This window comes from Balaenoptera physalus (assembly GCF_965194825.1).
Source record: "Balaenoptera physalus genome assembly, chromosome: 1".
NCBI classification, from domain to species: Eukaryota; Metazoa; Chordata; class Mammalia; order Artiodactyla; family Balaenopteridae; genus Balaenoptera; species Balaenoptera physalus.
In genome coordinates, this window is record NC_138882.1 from 95,741,859 (window position 1) to 95,763,805 (window position 21,947).

At 35.0% G+C, this 21,947-nt stretch overlaps 1 protein-coding gene across 5 annotated transcripts in view; it reads left to right on the forward strand.

The window, feature by feature from the left end:
- TRIM33 (tripartite motif containing 33) overlaps positions 1–21,947 on the forward strand; it is a 163,290-nt gene that overhangs the window by 104,677 nt on the left and 36,666 nt on the right. For all 5 annotated transcript variants that reach the window (XM_082458107.1, XM_082458108.1, XM_082458111.1 and 2 more), the window contains exons 5-9: positions 14,222–14,338; positions 16,839–16,953; positions 19,012–19,158; positions 19,641–19,758; positions 21,192–21,466. In XM_082458107.1, the coding sequence (XP_082314233.1) occupies positions 14,222–14,338; positions 16,839–16,953; positions 19,012–19,158; positions 19,641–19,758; positions 21,192–21,466 (772 nt within the window). The remainder of the gene's footprint in view (positions 1–14,221; positions 14,339–16,838; positions 16,954–19,011; positions 19,159–19,640; positions 19,759–21,191; positions 21,467–21,947) is intronic.

Sequence of the window (21,947 nt, forward strand, 5' to 3'; positions counted from 1 at the left end):
TTTCTGTTTCTTCTATCAGTTTTGCAAAGTTATTTTTCTATAAATTTGTCCATTTTGTCTAAAATTTCAAATTTCTTGATACCAGGTTTTATTAATATCTTTTTAAAAATTTTTTTAATTTTACTTATTTATTTTTGTCTCTGTTGGGTCTTCGTTGCTGCGTGAGGGCTTTCTCTAGTTGTGGCAAGCGGGGGCTACTCTTCATTGAGGTGCGCAGGCTTCTCATTGTGGTGACTTCTCTTGTGGAGCACGGGCTCTAGGCATGCGGGCTTCGGTAGTTGCAGCACACGGGCTCAGTAGTTGTGGTCCTTATTAGTTATCTATTTTATATATAGTAGTGTGTATATGTCAGTCCCAATCTCCCAATTTATCCCTCCTCTCCCTTACCCCTGGTAATCATGTTTGTTTACTACACCTGTGACTTTATTTCTGTTTTGTAAATAAGTTCATTCGTAGCATTTTTTTTAGATTCCACATATAAACGATTTCATACGATATTTGTCTTTGTCCAACTTACTCAGTATGACAATCTCTAGGTCCATCCATATTGCTGCAAATGGCATTATTTTGTTCTTTTTTATGGCTGAGTAATATTCCATTATTTATATATATACACACACACACCACATCTTCTTTATCCATTCTTCTGTTGATGGACATTTAAGTTACTTCCATGTCCTGACTGCTGTAAATAGTGCTGCAGTGAACATTGGGGTGCGTGTATCTTTTCGAATTATGGTTTTGTCAAGATATGTGCCCAGGAGTGGGATTGCTGGATCACATGGTAGCTCTATTTTTTATTTTTTAAGGAACCTCCATACTGTTCTCCATAGTGGCTGTACCAATTTATTATACATTCCCACCAGTAGTGTAGGCGGGTTCCCTTTTCTCCACACCCTCTCCAGCATTTATTGTTTGTAGATTTTTTGATGATGGCCATTCTGACCGGTGTGAAGTGATACCTCATTGTAGTTTTTGCATTTCTCTAATAGTGATGTTGAGCATCATTTCATTGTGCTTTTTAGCCATCTGTATGTCTTCTTTGGAGCAGTATCTGTTTAGATCTTTTGCCCATTTTTTGATTGGGTTGTTTGTATTTTTTGATACTGAGCTGCATGAGCTGTTTGTAGATTTTGGAGATTAATCCCTTGTCAGTTACTTTGTTTGCAAATATTTTCTCCCATTATGAGGGTTGTCTATTTGTTTTGTTTACGGTTTCCTTTGCTGTGAAAAAGCTTTTAAGTTTATTTTCTCCATTCTTTGTTTATAGTTAATTAATTAATTAATTTTTGGCTGCGTTGTGTCTTTGTTGCTGGGTGCGGTCTTTCTCTAGTTGTGGCGAGCAGGGGCTAATCTTCGTTTCGGTGTGCGGGCTTCTCATTGCGGTGGCTTCTCTTGTTGTGGAGCATGGGCTCTAGGCCCACGGGCTTCAGTAGTTGCAGCACGTGGGCTCTGTAGTTGTGGCTCGCAGGCTCTAGAGTGCAGGCTCAGTAGTTGTGGTGCACGGGCTTAGTTGCCCTGCGACATGTGGGATCTTCTCAAACCAGGGATAGAACTCGTGTCGCCTGCATTGGCAGGCAGATTCTTAACCACTGCACCACCAGAGAAGTCCCTATTTTCTCCCTTCTTGAGATGAATGCTTGGCTTACTAAATATCATCCCTTTTCCTAATAAATGTTAATTTCCTATTAAGTACTGCCATAGTCCTATCTTACAGTTTGTTACATGGAATTTTGACAGTTTAATTCAAAATATTTTCTAGTTTCCATTATAATTTCTTCTTTGAACAGTGTATTGGTTATAGAATAGTTTTTTGTTTTTTAACTTCCAAACACATGGAAAACTTATCTTCCCCCTCCCCCCTTTGAGTTTTAATTTATTTCATTGTGGTTAGAGTATGTGGCTTGTATTATTTCAGTCTTTTGAAATTTGTTAACACTTTATGGGCTAGTGCACCCACCCATTGGTAAACTATGACCTATAGACCAAATCCAATCATGCTACCATGGCTTCTCTCTTTACTATGAAGGCAGAGGAACAGATGAGCAGTTGTGATAGAGGCCTTAGAGTCTGCAAACTTAAAAATATGTACTGTCTGGACCTTTACACGAAAAGTTTGCTGACCTCTGGCCTAGTATAAAATTGCTTTCTTTGAAGGTTCTGTGTGTATTTGAAAAGAATGTATATTGTACTTCAGGTAGTGTTCTACACTCAAGTATAGTAGTCCTCAAGTATGTTGTGTTCTGTCTATAGCCTCAGGTCTTCTGTTTGTTCTTTTACTAAGAGATGTGTTAAAATTTCCAATTATGATTCTCAGTTTCTTAATTTCTTCTTGTTTTATCACTGTTTGCTCTCTATACATTTAAGCTATGTTGTCAGGAACATACTTAAAATGATTTTACTGGTGAATTGAGCCATTTGAGTTGACCTGTCTCTTATGTTAGCCTTGAATTTTGTCTTGTTTGCCAGCTTTCTTTTGGTTAGTGAATTGCATGGTATACCTTTTTCCTTTCATTTTTACTTTCTACTTTGCTGTTTTCCTTATGTTCTGGATTTGTTGCTTATGAACGAATATGGTTGGATTTTTCAAAATTAAGCCCAAGAATCTTTATCCTTTAGCTGACTTAGTGACTTAAATGTAATGTAAGTACAGTTGACCATTGAACAACATGGGTTTGAACTGCATAGGTCCGCTTATGCGTGGATATTTTCAATAGTAAATACTACAGTACTGCACAGTCTGGTTGGTTGAATCCCTGCACGCAGAGGTACCCTGAATTGGGAGTGCTGACTGTAAGTTATACGCAGATTAACTTCTGCATTATTCAAGGTTCAACTGTACTTATATTTTCATTTAAATCTACCGTTTCATCATTTCTTATTTTCCTTCCCATTTTATTTTTCCTTCTTTTTTTTCTTCTTTTGGATTGGCTAAGTATTTTTCATAATTCCATTCCCCCCATTTTACTAGCTCCAAAGTTATTTATACTGTTTTTTTCTCTTAATTGTTACTTATCAAAGTCTGTACTTAATATGATCACCCACTGCCTAATAATTTCAGACCACTTTAAAACTTCATTCCCCACCAAAAAACTACTAGAGCCCATCAGTGAGTTCAGTAAAGTTGCAGGGTACAAATTTAATATCAGAAATCTGTTGCACTTCTATACACTAACAATGAACTATCAGAAAGGGAAATTATGGAAACAATCCCATTTATAATCACATTAAAAAGAATAAAATATTTAGAAATAAGCCTACTAAGGAGATAAAAGTCCCGTGCTATAAGGCAGCATTCCCCAACCTTTTTGGCACCAGGGATCAGTTTCATGGAAGACAATTTTCCTCAATCCTGGGCCGGGGGTGGGGGTGGGGTGATGGTTTGGGGATGATTCAAGCCCATTACATTTATTGTGTACTTTATTTCTATTATTATTACATTGTAATATATAATGAAATAATTATGCAACTCACCATAATGCAGAATCAATGGGAGCTCTGAGCTTGTTTTCCTGCAACTAGATGGTCCCATATGGGGGTGATGGGAGACAGTGACACCTGAAGTGTGTTGATTATGTCCAGTCTACTCTTTAAGATGCAACTTGCCACTTGCCACTCACTGATAGGGCTTTGATATGAGTCTGCAAGCAATTGATTTATTATGGTCTCTGTGCAGTCACACCTCTCTGCTAATGATAATCTGTATTTGCAGCCACTCCCAAGTGCTAGCTTCACCACCTCAGCCCCACCTCAGATCATCAGGCATTAGATTCTCAAAAGGAGCACGCAACCTACATCCCTCACGTGTGTAGTTCACAGTAGGGTTCGTGCTCCTGTGAGAATCTAATGCTGCTGCTGATCTGTCAGGAGGTGGAGCTCAGGTGGTAATGTGAGCCATGGGGAGCGGATGTAAATACAGATGAAACTTTGCTTACTCCCCTGCCACTCACCTCCTGCTGTGCGGCCCGGTTGGGGACCGAACCCTGCTATAAGGCACTGGTGAAAGAAATTGAAGAGGATACAAACAGGTGGAAAGGTATACCATGTTCATGGATTGGAAGAGTCAGTATTGTTAAAATGACCATACTACCCAAGGCACTCTAGAGATTCAGTGCGACCCCTATCAAAATACCAAAGATAATTTCCACAGAGTTAACTCGAACAAACAATTTAAAAAATTGTAGGGAAACACAAAAGACCTTGAATAGCCAAAACAATCTGAAAACAATCTTGAGAAAGAACAGAGCTGGAGGTATCACACTCCCTGACTGCAGAGTGTACTACAAAGCTATAGTAATCAAAGCAGCACAAAAACGGACACAGATCAGTGGAACAGAATGGCGAGCCCAGAAATCAACCCACACACTTATGGTCAGTTAATCTACGACAAAGCAGGCAAGAATATACAATGGAGAAAAGACAGTCTCTTCAGTAAGTGGTGCTGGGAAAAACTGGACAGCTACATGTAAAGGAATGAAATTAGAACATTCTGTAACACCATGTACAAAAATAAACTCAAAATGGATTAAAGACCTAAATGTAAGACCAAAAACCATAGAACTCCTAGAACAAAACATAGGCAGAACACTCTTTGTTGTAAACTGTAGCAGTATTTCTTTGGATCTGTCTCCTAAGGCAGAGGAAACAAAAGCAAAAATAAACAAATGGGACCTAATTAAATTTAAAAGCTTTTACACAACAAAGGAAACCATCAACAAAACAAAAGGACAACCTCTTGAATGGAAGAAAATATTTGCAAGTTATATGACCGATAAGGGGTTAATGTCCAAAATATATAAACAGCTCATACCACTCAACATCAAAAAAAAAAAAACAAGCAACCTGATTAAAAAATGGGCAGAAGACCTGAATAGACATTTTTCCAAAGAGGACATACAGATGACCAACAGGCACATGAAAAGATGCTCAACATCGTTAATCATTAGAGAAATGCAAATCAAAACCACAATAAGATATCACCTCACACCTGTCAGAATGGCTATTATCAAAAAGACTACAAATAATAAATGTTGGTGAGCATGTGGAGAAAAGGGAGCCCTCTTAACACTGTTATTGGGCATGTAAATTGCTGCAGCCACTTTGGAAAACAGTATGGAGATTCCTAAAAAAAACTAAAAATAGAACTACCATATGATACAGCAGTTCTACTCCTGGGAATATATCTGAAGAAAATGGAAACACTAATTTGGAAAGATACATGCACCCCAGCATTCATAGTAGCATTATTTACAATTGCTAGAGATTTGGAAGCAACCTAAGTGTCCATCAACAGATGAATGGAAAAAGAGGATATAATTGTGTGTGTGTGTGTGTGTGTGTGTGTGTGTGTGTGTGTACACACACACACACACAGGAATATTACTCAGCCATAATAAAGAATGAAATTTTGCGATTTTCAACAACATGGATAGACTTGGAGGGTATTATGCTAAGTGAAGTAGGTCAAACAGAGAAAGACAAATACTGTATGATATCACTTATATGTGGAATCTAAAAATTAAAACAGACCAGTGAATATAACAAAAAAGAAACAGACTCACAGGTATAGAGAACAAACTAGTGGTTATCAGTGAGAAGAGGGAAGTGGGGAGAGGTAATCTAGGCGTAGGGGATTAAGAGGTACAAACTACTAGGTATAAAAGAAATAAGCTACAAGGATATGTTGTACAACACAGGGAGTATAACCAATATTTTATAATAACTAAATGGAATATAAACTTTGAAAATTGTGAATCACTGTGTTGTACACCTGAAACAAAATATTGTACATCAACTGTACCTCAGTTAAAAATTTTTTAAAAACTTTATTCCTCTCTCTCCTTTACTCCCCTTGTAATTATCATGTATTTTAATTCTTTGTTTTCTTACCCCTGTTGAATACACTATTATTGATTTTATATAGTGTTTTAGATTTATTTCACTTTTTTTTACTCTCTAAAATTGTTTTTTAATTGAAGTATAGTTGATGTACAATATTGTGTAAGTTAAAGGTGTACAATATAGTGTTTCACAGATTTATTTCACTTTTTTTCCCACTTCCTGTTTTTTTCCTTCCACCTTCTCAGACCTTCTACCTTGATTCATCTTCCTTGCCTGAAGTTTATTATTTTTAGAATCTTCACTAAACGTCCCCTGGCAGTGAATTTTGTTTTAGTTTGTCTAAAAATATCTCCATTTTGCTTTCATTTTTTGAAATATATTTTTGCTTTGTATAGCATTTTATGTATAGGTTGTCAATTTTTTTTTGTTGTTATTAGCACATTGGTTGTACAAGTACATTGCCTTTTTGCCCTTAAGAGTTCAGCAAACATTCTACCTGTTATTCTTTTGAAGGTAACCTGTCTTCATTTTCTGACTGCTTTTTAGGATTACCTCTTTTGATTTGGTTTTCTCAATCTTTGGACTGTGTCTTTCAATCAGTAATCTCACCAAGTAATGCATCTGTTGTGTTCTTGTCTTTCCTTCTGGAACTCTAACATCTGTATGTTAGACTCCCTTGTACCATTCTCCATGTCTCTTAACTTACGTATTTCCCTTTTTTTTTTTTTTTTTTAGTTCTAAATGTAAAACAGGCGTTTTCTTCTGAACAGTCTCAGTTTATGAATATTCTCTTTAGTTATGTTAAGCTTCCATTAAAATCCATTCATTGCAGTTAAAAAAATTTAAATCTGTTACTCCCCCTTTTAAAAAAATTTTATTTTGAGATATGAGATATTTTTTTTTGTTTTGAGATTCACAGGGAGTTGCCCAAAAAAGTTAGAAGTCCTCTGTATTCTTTACCCCATTTAAAAATAGTTGTAGCTTGTGTTTCATTCCTTAAATATGGTAAGTAGAGATATTTTGCTTTTGTTAGTGGGTCTTCTCTTCCTCTTTGTTTTTCTGTTGCTCAAGGTGCTTTGTTTCTTTATATATATATGGCTATTTTAAACTATGAACTTCTCATTTTCCTTGAAAATTATTTATGCACATACTTTGTCTAGAATTACGATGCTTTCTTCAGTAAAGGTTTGAATTTCCTTTTGCCAGTGCATACAAGCACTGCCAGGTTGGGACCATTAAATATCCAGAGTGAAGTTGTTTCGGACAACCAGTTGATGTGCACTTTGTCTAAAAATCCACATCGGGTGCTTTATGACTGCTACTTCTAAGGGTTCTTCCCTCTCTTCTTCCACAGCATTATTGTAACTTTCTTTTAGTCCTGTAGAGTTGGTAGAGGAGCAGGTTACTCTTATTACATCCTTACATTGAGCTCATAGCTCCTTTAGATCTCTGCCTTACGGTGGCATAGTTATACACTTGTGAAACCATCATCACAATCAAAATAATGAACATATTTATCATCCCCAAAAGTTTCACCTTCATATATGAAAGCTGTGTTTGCTGTGTAACCAATTCTAGGCTGACAGTTTTCTTTCAGTACTTTAAAGATGTTGCTCTACTCTATCGTGGCTTGCATTGTTTCCATTGAGAAGTCTACTGTTCTATCTTTATTCCTCTGTTCTAATGTATCTTTTTCTCTCTACGAACTTAAAATTTTTTTTCCCCTTATTATTGGCTTTAAGCAGTTTGGAAATAATATACCATTGTGTAATTTTCTTAATGTTTCTTGTGCTTGGAGGATGTTGAGCTTCTTAGATCTATATAGGTTTTATAGTTTTCATCAAATTTGGGAAATTTTACTCCATTGTTATAATTTCTTCCAATATTTTTTCCCTGTTCCCTCTCCATTCCCATTTGGGGATGCCACTCATCCATATGTTAGTGTTATTACAGTTGTCCTAAAACTCACTGTTCCTCTTTTGTCCCCTCCCCCAGTTTTTTTCTCTGTTTGATTTCAGATGGGATTAATAGCAGATTAGATGTTACAGAAGAAAAGATTAGTGAATTTGAAGAAAGGCAGCAATATAAAGTTAACAGCCTGTTCTACTAATGAAGTCTTAAGTAACTGAAACATCAGTTGATGTCACTGTGTTCCTTTTGAAATTTAATTAAAGTTGGCTTTTGTTTCTTGTTCTATTTATGTGAGAATCCTGATATCTTCCTGAAGCTTTCTTGAGATTTCTGCCCTTTTGGTTCTCATCATGGTTGCTCAGAGTGCATGCTCTCTGCAGCTCTTGCTGAACCTTTATGGCATAATCATCTCCCTTTCATATATTGTCTTGAATGAGGAACATAGATAGCCTCATTTAAAAATTCTCAAAAACACTTTTATGAGGTCTTTATATACATTGTAGGCTTTTTGTTGTTGAAGGATTGAAGTTTTTTATTTTAACAATGCAAATCATTTAAAATTATTGCTAAAAATAGCAGTGATAACTGGCTTTAAGCTCTTACTGTGCTTTAGTGAGCAAAGTACTTATGTTGATTAAGTGCTTTGTGTTGTTTTGATCAATTTAATTCTTGGAATAGTCCTGTAAGATAAATGCGATGAATATTACACATTTTTCTGAAAAACTGAGACATAGAAAGTTGTCCAAGTCATCCATTACTGTGCAGACAGTAAGAGTACCTAGTCATTAAGTCTTTCTAAAGATTTAATGAGAGAATCCATGTCAGATACTTCACAAAGTGCCTGAAAACAGTAAGTTCTCAAAGCAGGCTAATTGTTGTCATTTCTAGATTGATAAATGCTTAGATAAAATATGATGTTTAGAATTTTTTAAGAGTAATCTTGAGGATAGAGTAGGTGGGTATATTGACAAAATTGACTATAAATGGATGTTTTTTGCAAGTGGATAATAGGTTCAGTGGGGTTGAATCTGTAGTTTAATATATGCTTGAAAATTTATGTAATTTTATGTAATTCATATTTATGAAATTTTATGGAATAACAATTAAGAAAGAAACTGAGTCAGAATTACTACATATCAGCTTTAAAAAATGTTTCCCTAGATAGTCAATTTGGATACAAACTAAGATGATATATTTCCCTAGAAGTGCCAGAGTAAAATCTTATCAATTGTTAAACACTCTGACAGTTACTAAGAATAATACTGTAATTACTTGGCAAATAGAGTAGCATCCTTGTACAACTCAGACCCTAATAAGACTGTAAATGTGCATTTAAAAGTTACAGTTTGCAGTTAATAGCTAAGTGATTCTCAACTTGAAAAAAAAAAACCCTTTTATTCATTTCCCATACTTATGAGAGCCCTCTCTTCAAAAACTTCTTAGCAAACTACATTAAATAATAATTTATTTCTCAATAAATTATACACACACACACACACACACACACACATATAAGCATGATGAGTCTCTCCAAAACATGATAATCAGTGGTATATATGTTATACTGAGTTTCTATAATTCTAGCCAGAAGCACAGAAAGTCTTACTTATAAGGCCCATCATAAGTAAATCATGGGCGTGCATAACTTTTACCTAGACATTTTGAAATACTGAAAATAGCTCAGTGTGGCTAAGACTTCCATGTTAAGAATCACTGCTTCATATGCAGGATTAAAATCTAGAAATTGCTTGATATATTTACATATTAACAAAATTATGCTTAATCCATTTATTGGTTATTCTTTCCCCCCATTTCTGAAGTATTTCAACTATTACTTTGATCAGTTCAAAAAAGAAAATTCAGTGTTAGTTTATTCTTTTAGCTAAGAGAATCAGAAGTAGCTTGTAGCCAAAACTACTTCCATATTGTTCTTTTGTTTTTCAAGCTCTAGTTAGTATCTTTCTTCTAATAATACAGTTGAAGTTTATTCAAGTGAAAAGAAACAAGCCTGATTATCACTGTTTTATCAGTCTCTTGATGGTTCACTATTATTTATTACCTGAGTCCAACTTCAGCAAAATGTACAGTGCTCTTTAACATTTGGTACCTCCCCTACTCTTCCAGCTTTGTCTTCTTTTCCTTAGCCCTGAAAATGGCAGGTGGCCTCAGAACTGTGTTCTTTTGTACATTCAGATGTTTTCCCCCAGTGAAAGCTCTTACCTTCCTCCCAAGTTTGTTTACCGAGAAAGCTCTTACTCATCCTTTGACATCCAGTGCAGATGTCAACTCCTGTATGAGGGGAGGAAAGGACAGACACATACTTTCACCTAGGTGTATCATGGTGTGTTTGCTTGCTACTTGTTCATATGAATACAACAAGACATTTCTAGAAACAGGACTCTGAAACATTTATTTTGAGTTGAGAAAAATAAAATTGTGCAGGGTTAAATTTTATGAATTAAAATTTTGTGAGTTATGATACTAGTTGACCTTTCTGCCAAATGTCTTCTTATTTGCTGACATAATTAAACTCTGGGTCAGAAGATCTTTTCTTCCTCACAATGTAAAGCTTATGTCAAAAGGGTTAGCATGGTAATCTCATATTCCTGCTTCATCTGTACAGATGAAACAAAGTATTTCATTTTGGACACAGAGAAATTATGGTATAGGAAATAAATGTTATTCCTTCAGTGTTTCTTCAATGAAGGAATAGTCTTTGCTCACCTATGTAACAGTAGAACCTCTTTTAAAAGCCTTTTAAATTAAAATACTCACATGCTTTTGTGCTGTTTAATTAATATATCATACAAGTTATAAGGTGCTAGACTTTACATAGTAGACAGGTTTTTTTTTTGCTTTAAAAATATTCTTAAAAACGTAAAATGATTTGTTATGTGTATTTTACTACAATAAAAAAGTCTTAATACACAAAATAAAAACCTCATTAGCCAGCTGTTCTCTATAACAACAATCCCGCTGTCGCTCTAAACTTTGCCTTCTAATTCTCTCAGTTTTTCCTTTACCTCTTGAACCCCTCCATTTAGCAAACTTGCCTTTTGTTAACAGCTTCATAGCCTTTCCTCCTGTATTTACCTTAACTGAGACCTTCACTGAAGGCCCAAACATCTAGATGCTCATAGCTTTCCTCTTCATCTCAATTTCTGCTTTTACGTTAGTGATTTGTGTTCACATAGACAATTATAACTTTGTCAGTACCTTGAGCATCTCATTTCCGGTGATCTTTTCTTGACTCTGCCTTAGCTAGGCATTCAGTTTTTAAGTTATACCATGGATGTTACTTTATATGGCTCCAGTTAAACTTTCAAATCACCAAAGATGCTGATCTCTGTGACAGAGTCCATTGTTCAAGTTTGTTTATTCAGCTATACCAATTAGTACCATACCCTGATAACTCATCTGAGCTACTGTCTTAGAGTTCTAGCTAGTCTTCCCCATCTCTCTTCCTCAGATCTTTCATATTTCTCTCTGATGATTTTCCTGGAATGTAAATCTGATTATTACATCTTGGTTGGAATTGTTCAAGGGTTTCCTGTTACTGAAAAACGAAAATCCAAAAATTAGCATGGTATACCCAGCTCTTCACAGTCTGGTTCTGGATTTTATTATTCTCTCACATTCTGATCTTTGCATGGCTTTCTCTAGGTATGTTGAAGTATTTGTTGTTCTCCAAATATGCCTCTGCAGTTAGCATAGGATAATTCTGTTCTGACTTCTCTGTGAAGCATTCCTTGGTGTTGAGGCAGATTTAGACACTGTGTTTTTTTTTTTTAATACATCTTTATTGGCGTATAATTGCTTTACAGTGTTGTGTTAGTTTCTGCTGTACAACAAAGTGAATCAGCTATATGTATACATATATCCCCATATCCCCTCCCTCTTGAGCCTCCCTCCCAACCTCCCTATCCCACCCCTCTAGGTTGTCACAAAGCACCAAGCTGATCTCCCTGTGCTATGTGGCTGCTTCTCACTAGCTATCTATTTTACATTTGGTAGTGTATATATGTCCACGCCACTCTCTCACTCTGTTCCAGCTTACCCTTCCCCGTCCCCGTGTCCTCAGGTCCATTCTCTACGTCTGCATCTTTATTCCTGTCCTGCCCCTAGGATCATCAATATCGTTTTTCTAGATTCCATATATATACGTTAGCATACGGTATTTGTTTTTCTCTTTCTGACTTACTTCACTCTGTATGACAGACTCTAGGTCCATCCACCTCACTACAAATAACTCAATTTCGTTCCTTTTTATGGCTGAGTAATATTCCATTGCATATATGTGCCACATCTTCTTTATCCATTCATCTGTCAATGGACACTTAGGCTGCTTCCATGTCCTGCCTATTGTAAATAGAGCTGCAATGAACATTGTGGTACATGACTCCTTTTGAATTATGGTCTTCTCAGGGTATATGCCCAGTAGTGGGATTGCTGGGTCGTATGGTAGTTATCTTTTTAGATTTTTAAGGAATCTCCATACTGTTCTCCATAGTGGCTGTATCCATTTACATTCCCACCAGTGGTGCAGGAGGGTTCCCTTTTCTCCACACCCTCTCCAGCATTTATCATTTGTAGATTTTTTGGTGATGGCCATTCTGACTGGTGTGAGGTGATACCTCATTGTGGTGTTGATTTGCATTTCTCTAATGATGAGTGATGTTAAGCATCTTTTCATGTGTTTGTTGGCAGTCTGTATGTCTTCCTTGGAGAAAGGTCTATTTAGGTCTTCTGCCCATTTTTGGATTGGGTTGTTTGTTTTTTTGATACTGAGGTACATGAGCTGCTTGTATATTCTGGAGATTAATCCTTTGTCAGTTGCTTCATTTGAAAATATTTTCTTCTATTCTGAGGGTTGTTTTTCTCAACTTGTTTATGGTTTCCTTTGCTGTGCAAAAGCTTTTAAGTTTCATTAGGTCCCATTTGTTTATTTTTGTTTTTATTTCCATTTCTCTAGGAGGTGGGTCAAAAGGATCTTGCTGTGATTTACATCATAGAGTGTTCTGTCTATGTTTTCCTCTAAGAGTTTTATAGTGTCTGGTCTTACATTTAAGTCTTTAATCCATTTTGAGTTTATTTTTGTGTATGGTGTTCAGGAGTGTTCTAATTTCATTCTTTTACATGTAGCTGTCCAGTTTTCCCAGCACCACTTATTGAAGTGGCTGTCTTTTCTCCATTGTATATTCTTGCCTCCTTTATCAAAGATAAGGTGACCATATGTGTGTGGGTTTATATCTGGGCTTTCTGTTGTGTTCCATTGATCTATATTTCTGTTTTTGTGCCAGTACCATATTATCTTGATTACTGTAGCTTTGTAGTATAGTCTGAAGTCAGGGAGCCTGATTCCTCCAGCTCTGTTTTTCTTTCTCAAGATTGCTTTGGCTCTTCGAGATCTTTTGTGTTTTCATACAAATTGTAAAAAATTTTTGTTCTAGTTCTGTGAAAAATGCCATTGCTAATTTGATAGGGATCACATTGAATCTGTAGGTTGTTTTGGGTAGTATAGTCATGGTATATCTCTCCATCTGTTTGTATTGTCTTTGATTTCTTTCATCAGAGACACTGTGTTCTTATTGCAGACTATGTACGCCTCCAGTATAGCTCATTTCACAGTGTAGTATCATTTCATATTTGTGCCTATTTATTATGAAAATATGAACAATAATGGATTTTTTTTTACCCATGTATCCCTAGCATATAGAAGAAGCCCTAAAATACTTGTTGACTTAATGAGCAATTTACACAGAGGTAATAAAACTAGCAAAGAAAACCATTCTGCCTTCCTAGCAAACAAAGAACTTTTACTGTCTAATTTTCACTATTTTAATATTAGCAAATCTTAACATATACCACTTGGTTGACAGAGTTAAAATAAAACTGGTGTTGGTCATATTTTTAATTGATATAACCCTTTTGGAAAAGTTTGACAATATTTACAGTCTAGAACTGAAAAATTATTTCAAGTGGTGATTGCAAAGACAAGATAAAGAGTAAAGTCAGATGCAGAGTTGCACATACATTGTGACTGAAAAGACTAAGGAACTAGATATTACAGTAGTAGCAATGATTTTATGTTGTTGGAACTGTGGGTGGTTTTCCCACCTTGAAAGTATTTTGTATAATGTGGTTGTATTTTATGATTTAATATGTATACAACTTACACCAGTATTTAGATTTTTATAAAAATGCAATCCTGAATCAAAACTCTAATTTAAGAGCACTTGAACAGTTTTGAGTAATTTTTTTTGTCTTAATAGTGGCTTCACAGTGTCAGGTTAAGAGGGAAGGGGGATTGGTAGTTAAAAGTTGCTGGTAACATAGGGGGTGTGTGGCCAGCATAGAATGTTGATCATTTAAGTAAGGTTTCAAGATTGACTCATGCAGCAGTTTTTCATTTCCAAATCGTAATCGTAAATTTTCCATTTTAAATGTAATTGTTGTTTTTGTTTTAAAGGTATCAATTTTTAGAAGAAGCTTTTCAAAACCAGAAAGGTGCAATTGAGAATCTGCTGGCTAAGCTTCTTGAGAAGAAGAATTATGTTCATTTTGCAGCTACTCAGGTGCAGAATAGGTAAGTGTGTTTCCTTAAAACCATAATTTCAGTTTAAGGATTATTAAACATGATGGGTCCAGTTTAAATTTGTTTTCCTTCTGTATTATATTAAGCATATATAGAAAACATTTTTTTGGAGGGGTAAATGGTATGTTTGAGTTTGGATTATGATAATTGTTAAAGAGAATTTAATTGCTTCAAATTGTGAATACTCTTTTAGGATACATCTTTGACTGTTTTATAATTAATATGACTCTAGTCTTTGTCAGCCTTAGTTAAATGTAGAAAAACCAATTAATGTGTAGAGAGTGGAATTATAAAATTTTAACTAGAGACTGTGTGGAAGACAGGAGAGAGTATGAACAGTGGTGGACAAATTAATTTTCCATCTGTAAAACAAGCATTAAAAACAGTACTTATCTTACTGGTATTATTATGAGAACACAGTTTCTGGCATATAGTAAACCCTCAAATTGTAGCTGTTGTTATTTTTATCAATAACACTATCAGTTTTTTAAAATCCTATTTTCGTTCATTTCTGAATAAACTAAATTTATTGATAAAGCAAGGGGGACTGGGACTTCCCTGGCTGTTCAGTGGTTAAGACTCCATGCTTCCACTGCAGGGGGCACGGGTTCGATCCCTGGTCGGGGAACTAAGATCCTGCATGCCGCAAAGTGGGACTAAGTTCTATAGTGAGTAGGTTAAGAAGATTAGGACTCTTAAAGGAGTCCTTAAAGACAAACACTTGGAGCTGGCATAATTAAAACCCATATATGTTCCTAGAGGTATGAATAGGGTTGATATGTATTTATTCTTCAGATTCACAAATATTGAGACTTCTAGAATATTAAAATTAATTTATGACGATTTAAAATGACACAGTAAATACTCAAAAAGTATTGAAGATGAATGAATGAATAGTACATTGTATATTATTGATACATTAGAAAATAGTACATTAGACATTCGTAAGAATTTATAACTTTCATCTTAAAAAGTGATACCAAAGGAAAATAAAGGCTCCTCAGAGGTTGTAGATAATATGTAAATATGTAGATATACACTAGTCATGGTTAGTTCTCGTGGATATGTCAGGATGTTTTTTATATTGCTGATATATTGTAGATGATATTGGAGAGGATAACTGTCTTCTCATAAATTACAGATGGATGTTCTTTCCAGAGAAAGGGTAGTGAGATAACTCATATGGCAATCCCATATTTTTATATGTATATTTTGTATATATGTTCCTGAATCTGTGTAGAGAAGTGAAGTTTATGTGTTACAAGATTGAGAAGGGTTGGGGAGATTATTTCATCTCCAGAAAGCTTAAAAAAAAAAAAGTATTAAAGTAATAAAATGTCTATACTTCTCCTGTTAGACAGATTCTTCGATGACCTTTCTCCATTTTTTAATGTACCTTCATTTTTTTTGCTGCCTTCACAATTGAACATATATTATACATGCTTAAATCCAGGGGATTTTGACTCTGCTTTCATCATGCTTAATGGTTTCAACCTTTGGCTGATTCGTTTTAAGGTCATGTGTTCTTACCACTAGTGATCAGCATTCTCATTTTTAAAAATGTCTTCCACTCATTTTAATAAGATAAGGACAAAATTGAGTAAAATTTTTAAATCAGTGCCTGAAGTACAGAGGAGGGAAAACTACATTTTTGACCCGGTGTATTCAAGTTATTCAAATTTGAATTTGGTAAATGAAAGGCAGTTTTAGCAGTTGAAAGTGTCAGTTATAGTTTGTACAGAAGTAGAATGTATAAAAGTTTAAGGTTACCATCTTATGATTGTTTGTTAATATTATATGTATTTATATTAGTAGAATTCTTCTCTTTCTATTTTATAAATAGCAAGGTATTGGCTATTTCATATTTACAGCCAAAACTTTCATAACTACATGGGAGCTTATACCTGTTTCTAAAACATCTAACAGCTGTTTTTAAAAAAGGAATGAAAATGTTTTATTCCCTTAACCATATACAGTAGGAAATCATTTTGAGAAGAACCTATGGAAGGGGTGTATCTGAATTCACATTTGAAGTAGTTTTAGTGAAACTAAATGCGTCTAAGCTTCCTCTTGTTTCAAAAGATAATAATAATATTGGTTGCAACATTTTTTTTTGCACATTGGTTCTGTTTAATCTTAATGCTTCTCAAGAACAATGTGCCATATTTGACACTAACCAGCAATCACTGATGTCAGTTGTTTGTGTATCACATTCATGTCATAGAAACTAAAGGAGATTAACATCTAGATTAATAAACTGTCCTTTATGAACTTAATTTAAAATTAATAAATATTTAATCCATTCTTTGTCTACATACATAACTTGTTTGGACCAAACTGAGTGGTCAGGTCTGCCAAAACATAAGTTGTACATTTGACAAAGGTTTAATTTTACTCGGTTAAGTGCCCAGTTGGATGAATTTCTGTAACAGTTGGTAATTCAGAGACATAGGATAAGTCTATAACCTAATGATGCATTTCTCTTATTCAGGATAAAAGAAGTAAATGAGACTAACAAACGAGTAGAACAGGAAATTAAAGTGGCCATTTTCACCCTTATCAATGAAATTAATAAGAAAGGAAAATCTCTGTTACAGCAGCTAGAGGTATGGTTCAAAGCCAAAATAAAAAAAAACTGCTTCTCTTGCTCTTTAGCTGTTTTTTAATGTTTATTGAAAGCTCTTTTAGATTGGTTGGGGGTGGGTATGAAAGTAAAGTCAATTAAAAAAATTTTTTTGTGTGTTTTTTGTTGGAAAATAGGCCTTTTTCAAGTTAGTTACTTTGCAGCCCAATTTAACACTTTAGATGTATCAATTAGGAGATAGTGTTGTTCTCTTAGGAATGAAAGAATTATTACTAAAATGTGATATAAATGAAGACAAAGCTGACCTGCCACATTCCCTCTTCTCCTCCCCACAAGATAGGTCCTCAATTTAACTTTTACATATGAATGTATATTGGGAGTCTCACTGACTCATGTGTGTTCTTCACTTTATTTTTTAAATGTTCCATAGTTTTGCTAAAAATGTTGCTCATTTTGAAACTTAAACTTTAAATTTACTCATAATTTTGTTATATTAGGTCTTTTTGTTGTATATTGAGATTAATATGTGAATGTAAATTTCTAGATGAGAATCCAGTCAATTTGTGAAATCTAAATTAAGTATTAATCAAAGACTCTACTGACCATAGTTGGCTGGTTCTCAAAATTTTGTGCTTTTAAGTTGGCTTAGATGATACGGGGTTATGTTTAAACCACCATTGAATAGTAACAATTTAAATTACATGAATATTTGATTATTTAACTTTTAATTACTATTAATCCCAAATATTTCATAGGAGATTTTTTTTCTGTTCCATTCCTTCATAGAAAATTGTTGAAATACTAGACACAGTTACATATAAATAAAATAAATGTCAACAGAGAATTATTTCTGAATTTCTGTCTTTTGAAATACATCTTGCCATTGAGACACAATTGTGAAATTAAAAGTACTCTCACACATATTGTTAAATTTTGAGGTCTCTTGCTACTGTTGTATATCCAGCCGAGTTGCAGTTAACCCTAATAGATTTTTGTTTTCAGAAGGACCTTGTAAATGGAGAGCATGAGCAAGCAATTATTTTTGATACCTTTTAATTGACAGTAAATACATTTTAATTATAGGTCTAAAGTAATGTTCTGAAACCATTTCAAGAACTTTTGAATTAAAAGATGCCTCTTAATGCTAAAATATACACAAATACCTACTGATAAATCTACCACATATTTCTAACATGCTAATGATTTAAGCAGTAGATGTTTTCTAGTGCACTGTGTTTCTAAACTTTGTAAGATAGAGGTTTTCCTATAAGCTTTATAAAAGGGATGATTTCCAGGGAAGTTGTAAGTGAAACTTCTGTCATTTGAATATTTTTATCCATTGATTTACATTATAAAATGAGTAACTTATTTCCTTAGGGAAAAAATTGTTCAGTAAACCCAGTTGAGTCAGTTTTGTAAGAAAGTGGTTAAGAATGAAGAGGCAAGTTGTTCAGTATGCTGAATGTCAAAGGACATAGGATATCACCTGTCCCTTCTGGGAATTTTTGTTCCCAGAAAGCAGTTTATTTTTCCTTTGCAGCACTTTCCTTCCACCCTCACTTACTCCCTTGTTCTTTATGAACTTTTGTCATATAAGAAGCTTCCCTAGCTCTACTCTTAGAGCTCTGGAATTCATCTTTCTCCTTTTGTCTTAAATGTTGAAAATAAGAGATTTTAACTCCAGCCTCATGCCATGCACCACAGAATTTTCTTTGGCCTGAGAAGTGTGTTAAGAGCATATAAAATTATTTCTAAAGGTCAGCTCATATGTCATAGGCTCTATATATTAGATTAGCCTAATAGACACTTTTTAACAAAGGCTCTTCATCTTCTGAAGGAAAGGGGAGATATCACTAACATTAATTTCTGTATGTGGAATATCTACTTTGGACTATAGAACTAACTTTTGGTCCCACTTTTGTTAGTGACCTTTTCCTTGATCATAGACTCATTAAATAATGCACTTATTAAGTTATCCCATTTTTAAAAAGAAATACAGGTATTGTGTTCACTTGCAATAGAAATTATGAGTTGATTTTTTTATACAGAATTCTTCAGTGAACCTGTTGTTCTGTTTCAGAATGTTACAAAAGAAAGACAGATGAAGTTACTACAGCAACAGAACGACATCACAGGCCTTTCCCGGCAGGTGAAGCATGTTATGAACTTTACAAACTGGGCAATTGCTAGTGGTAGCAGCACGGCACTACTGTACAGCAAGCGACTGGTGAGACGCATAGTATCTTATTTTTCTTTAAATTGACTTTATTAAGATATTATTTACATTCAGTGAACTGCACCTGTTTAAAGTATAGATTTTGAATTTTAGTAAAAGTTATCACCATCACATCAAAATACAGAAAATTTCCGTCACCCACAAAAGTTTTCTTATTTTTGTCTATCCCTGGCCTTGGGCAACCATTAGTCTGATTTCTCTCATTTTCTAGAATTTCATATAAATGGAATCATACAGTAGGTCTTGAGTCAATCATAGGTTTTGGAGATACCTAGTAGTATAATGTAGTTTATCACCAGAAATGGCAGAAGTTCAAGCATGTGCCTTCGATTGCTAATATCGTTTTTTAAACACTGATACTGTCTCATCTGAGATGGACACTGTGGGGCTACATGAGCTTTCATGTCTTTATCTTGTATATTTTCTCAAGTGATATTTAATTTTAAGACTAATGTGAATTTTTTCCCTTTTAGATTACTTTTCAATTGCGCCATATTTTGAAAGCACGGTGTGATCCTGTCCCTGCTGCTAATGGAGCAATACGTTTCCATTGTGATCCCACCTTCTGGGCAAAGAATGTAGTCAATTTAGGTAAGAAATAATTCGTTTTATGGCTATACCTTGGAACGCTGAATTAGGAGGAGAAAGCATCTACAACAAATTTTAGATACTTAAAGTTTTTAAACTTCATTCTAACATGTAAACTTTTTGGAAAATATGTTCTTCATTGGAAACTTACTTCAGCTATGTTCATTACATCTTTAAGAATGTTGAGGGTCTCCTCTGTATAGTTTTTTAAATTATGTATCATTTCTAACTTTTTCCCCACATCTTTTAAAATTGATATTGACTGTTAAGTATCAGAAACTTACCAAATGGGTCTTTAGTCTTTGGAAGAATTTCTTACATGCTTAGTAGCTTATGTATTAATTGTACAAAATTGCCCGCTTGAGGAGGACCTCCATCCAGTATGCTGGTGTGTCTGAATGCCATGTTCTGAGGAATGTTTGAAAGATAAGAGCAGCTCTTTTCACATGGAAGACAAATGGTCTTTGCATTTGTTACTCCACAGTGTGGACCTAAGGGCCTTAGGTGAAAGTTACAGATAGGCATACAAAACCAGCTCAATTTGAAGTAAAACAAAACCCCCCCAAAACTAACCAACAATTAGAGCTGTCTACAGATTGATTAAACTCATTTTCAGAATACTCCAAGTCCTCACCATTGGAAGCTGCAAAAGCAGAGGTGGGTGGCCTTTTGTAAAAAAATGTAATCTTTGTGTATATTCGTTTGGCTATACCTTTAGATCAGGCATCGGCAAACTATTTTTGTGTGACGTGGTACCTAAGTTTGGTTTTTACGTTTTAAAGGGTTATAAAAGCAAACAAGTTAAAAACAAAGAGTATACGACAGATTTTATGTGGCCTGCAAAGCCTAAAGTATCTGGCTTATTACAGGAAAAAGGTTTGCGAACTCTACCTTAGATCAAACCTTACTAAAATTTGCCTTCTATCTCTAGAAAGTACCTGGCTCTGTAAAAAGGAAGGAGAATTTGTCATCTCCAAGGGTATAAGTAGTTTAAAACATTCAACATTTCCACAGAAGACAGTTTTGTAGCAATATAGTACTCTGCCCTGCACATTTTGACCATCCAAAGGCAGGTGGAATCAGTATTAGCAATCTTGAGTATCCTTGAATCTTCTCAGGGGAGAGATGATTTAGACTGCCTAGATGGGCCTCCTCTAATACTGTCTCTTTCAGCTCTTTAATTTTCTGTACATCTGTGTCAAAAATAAGGGCAGATAATATATTATTCTGAGTAATCAAAAGTCAGTTAATTGGCATTGGACTATGTTAGGTTTCTGATCTTCATCATCTTTAAACCTAGCTCCCATCCCTGCTGTGCTGTTGGAAAATTTGAGTGGTGATAGTTGTCAGAGGAAAGAGGAAAATATAATGATTAACCCACAAAGTAGATGTTAGTTGATTACATGCAAATTATTCTCATTTTTTAAATCCTTCAGGTAATCTAGTAATAGAGAGTAAACCAGCTCCTGGTTATACTCCTAATGTTGTAGTTGGGCAAGTTCCGCCAGGGACAAACCACATTAGTAAAACCCCTGGACAGATTAACTTAGCACAGCTTCGACTCCAGCACATGCAACAACAAGTGTATGCACAGAAACATCAGCAGTTGCAGCAGATGAGGATGCAGCAGCCACCTGCACCTGTACCAACAACAACAGCAACAACACAGCAGCACCCTAGACAAGCAGCCCCTCAGATGTTACAACAACAGGCGAGTATTATTATATCACTGCACTATTGATATAAATTATGAAGACCTCGAGACTACACTCTGTCCTATATAGATGAGTTACACATTTCAAAGTTACTGATGGGGACAGAGCTCAAAGGTCAGTTTAAACATTTGCCCTTGGGTATGGCAGGGATGTGGGGGAGCTGTGAGGAAGGACAAGAAGTAAATACTTACGATGGGAAACAAAATTAACTCACTAGTACTGTGGAGGTATACACGTTTTTATCCCTCTATACCAGATCTTTTTTGTTTAAACGTGGTTTTGGGCCAAAGAGCCATGTTGTTTCCTCCTGAGATCTGACACATTCTTTAGACTTTTGTTCAAATCATTCCCATCCCTGTATCTTTCCTGCTCTCTCCCATCCAAATCAAAACTATTAATCCAGGGTTGATTAAGTTAATGCTGATAGGCTTTAAAACACACATATACTGAGAGAAGGAGATTGGGGCAAGAGATGAG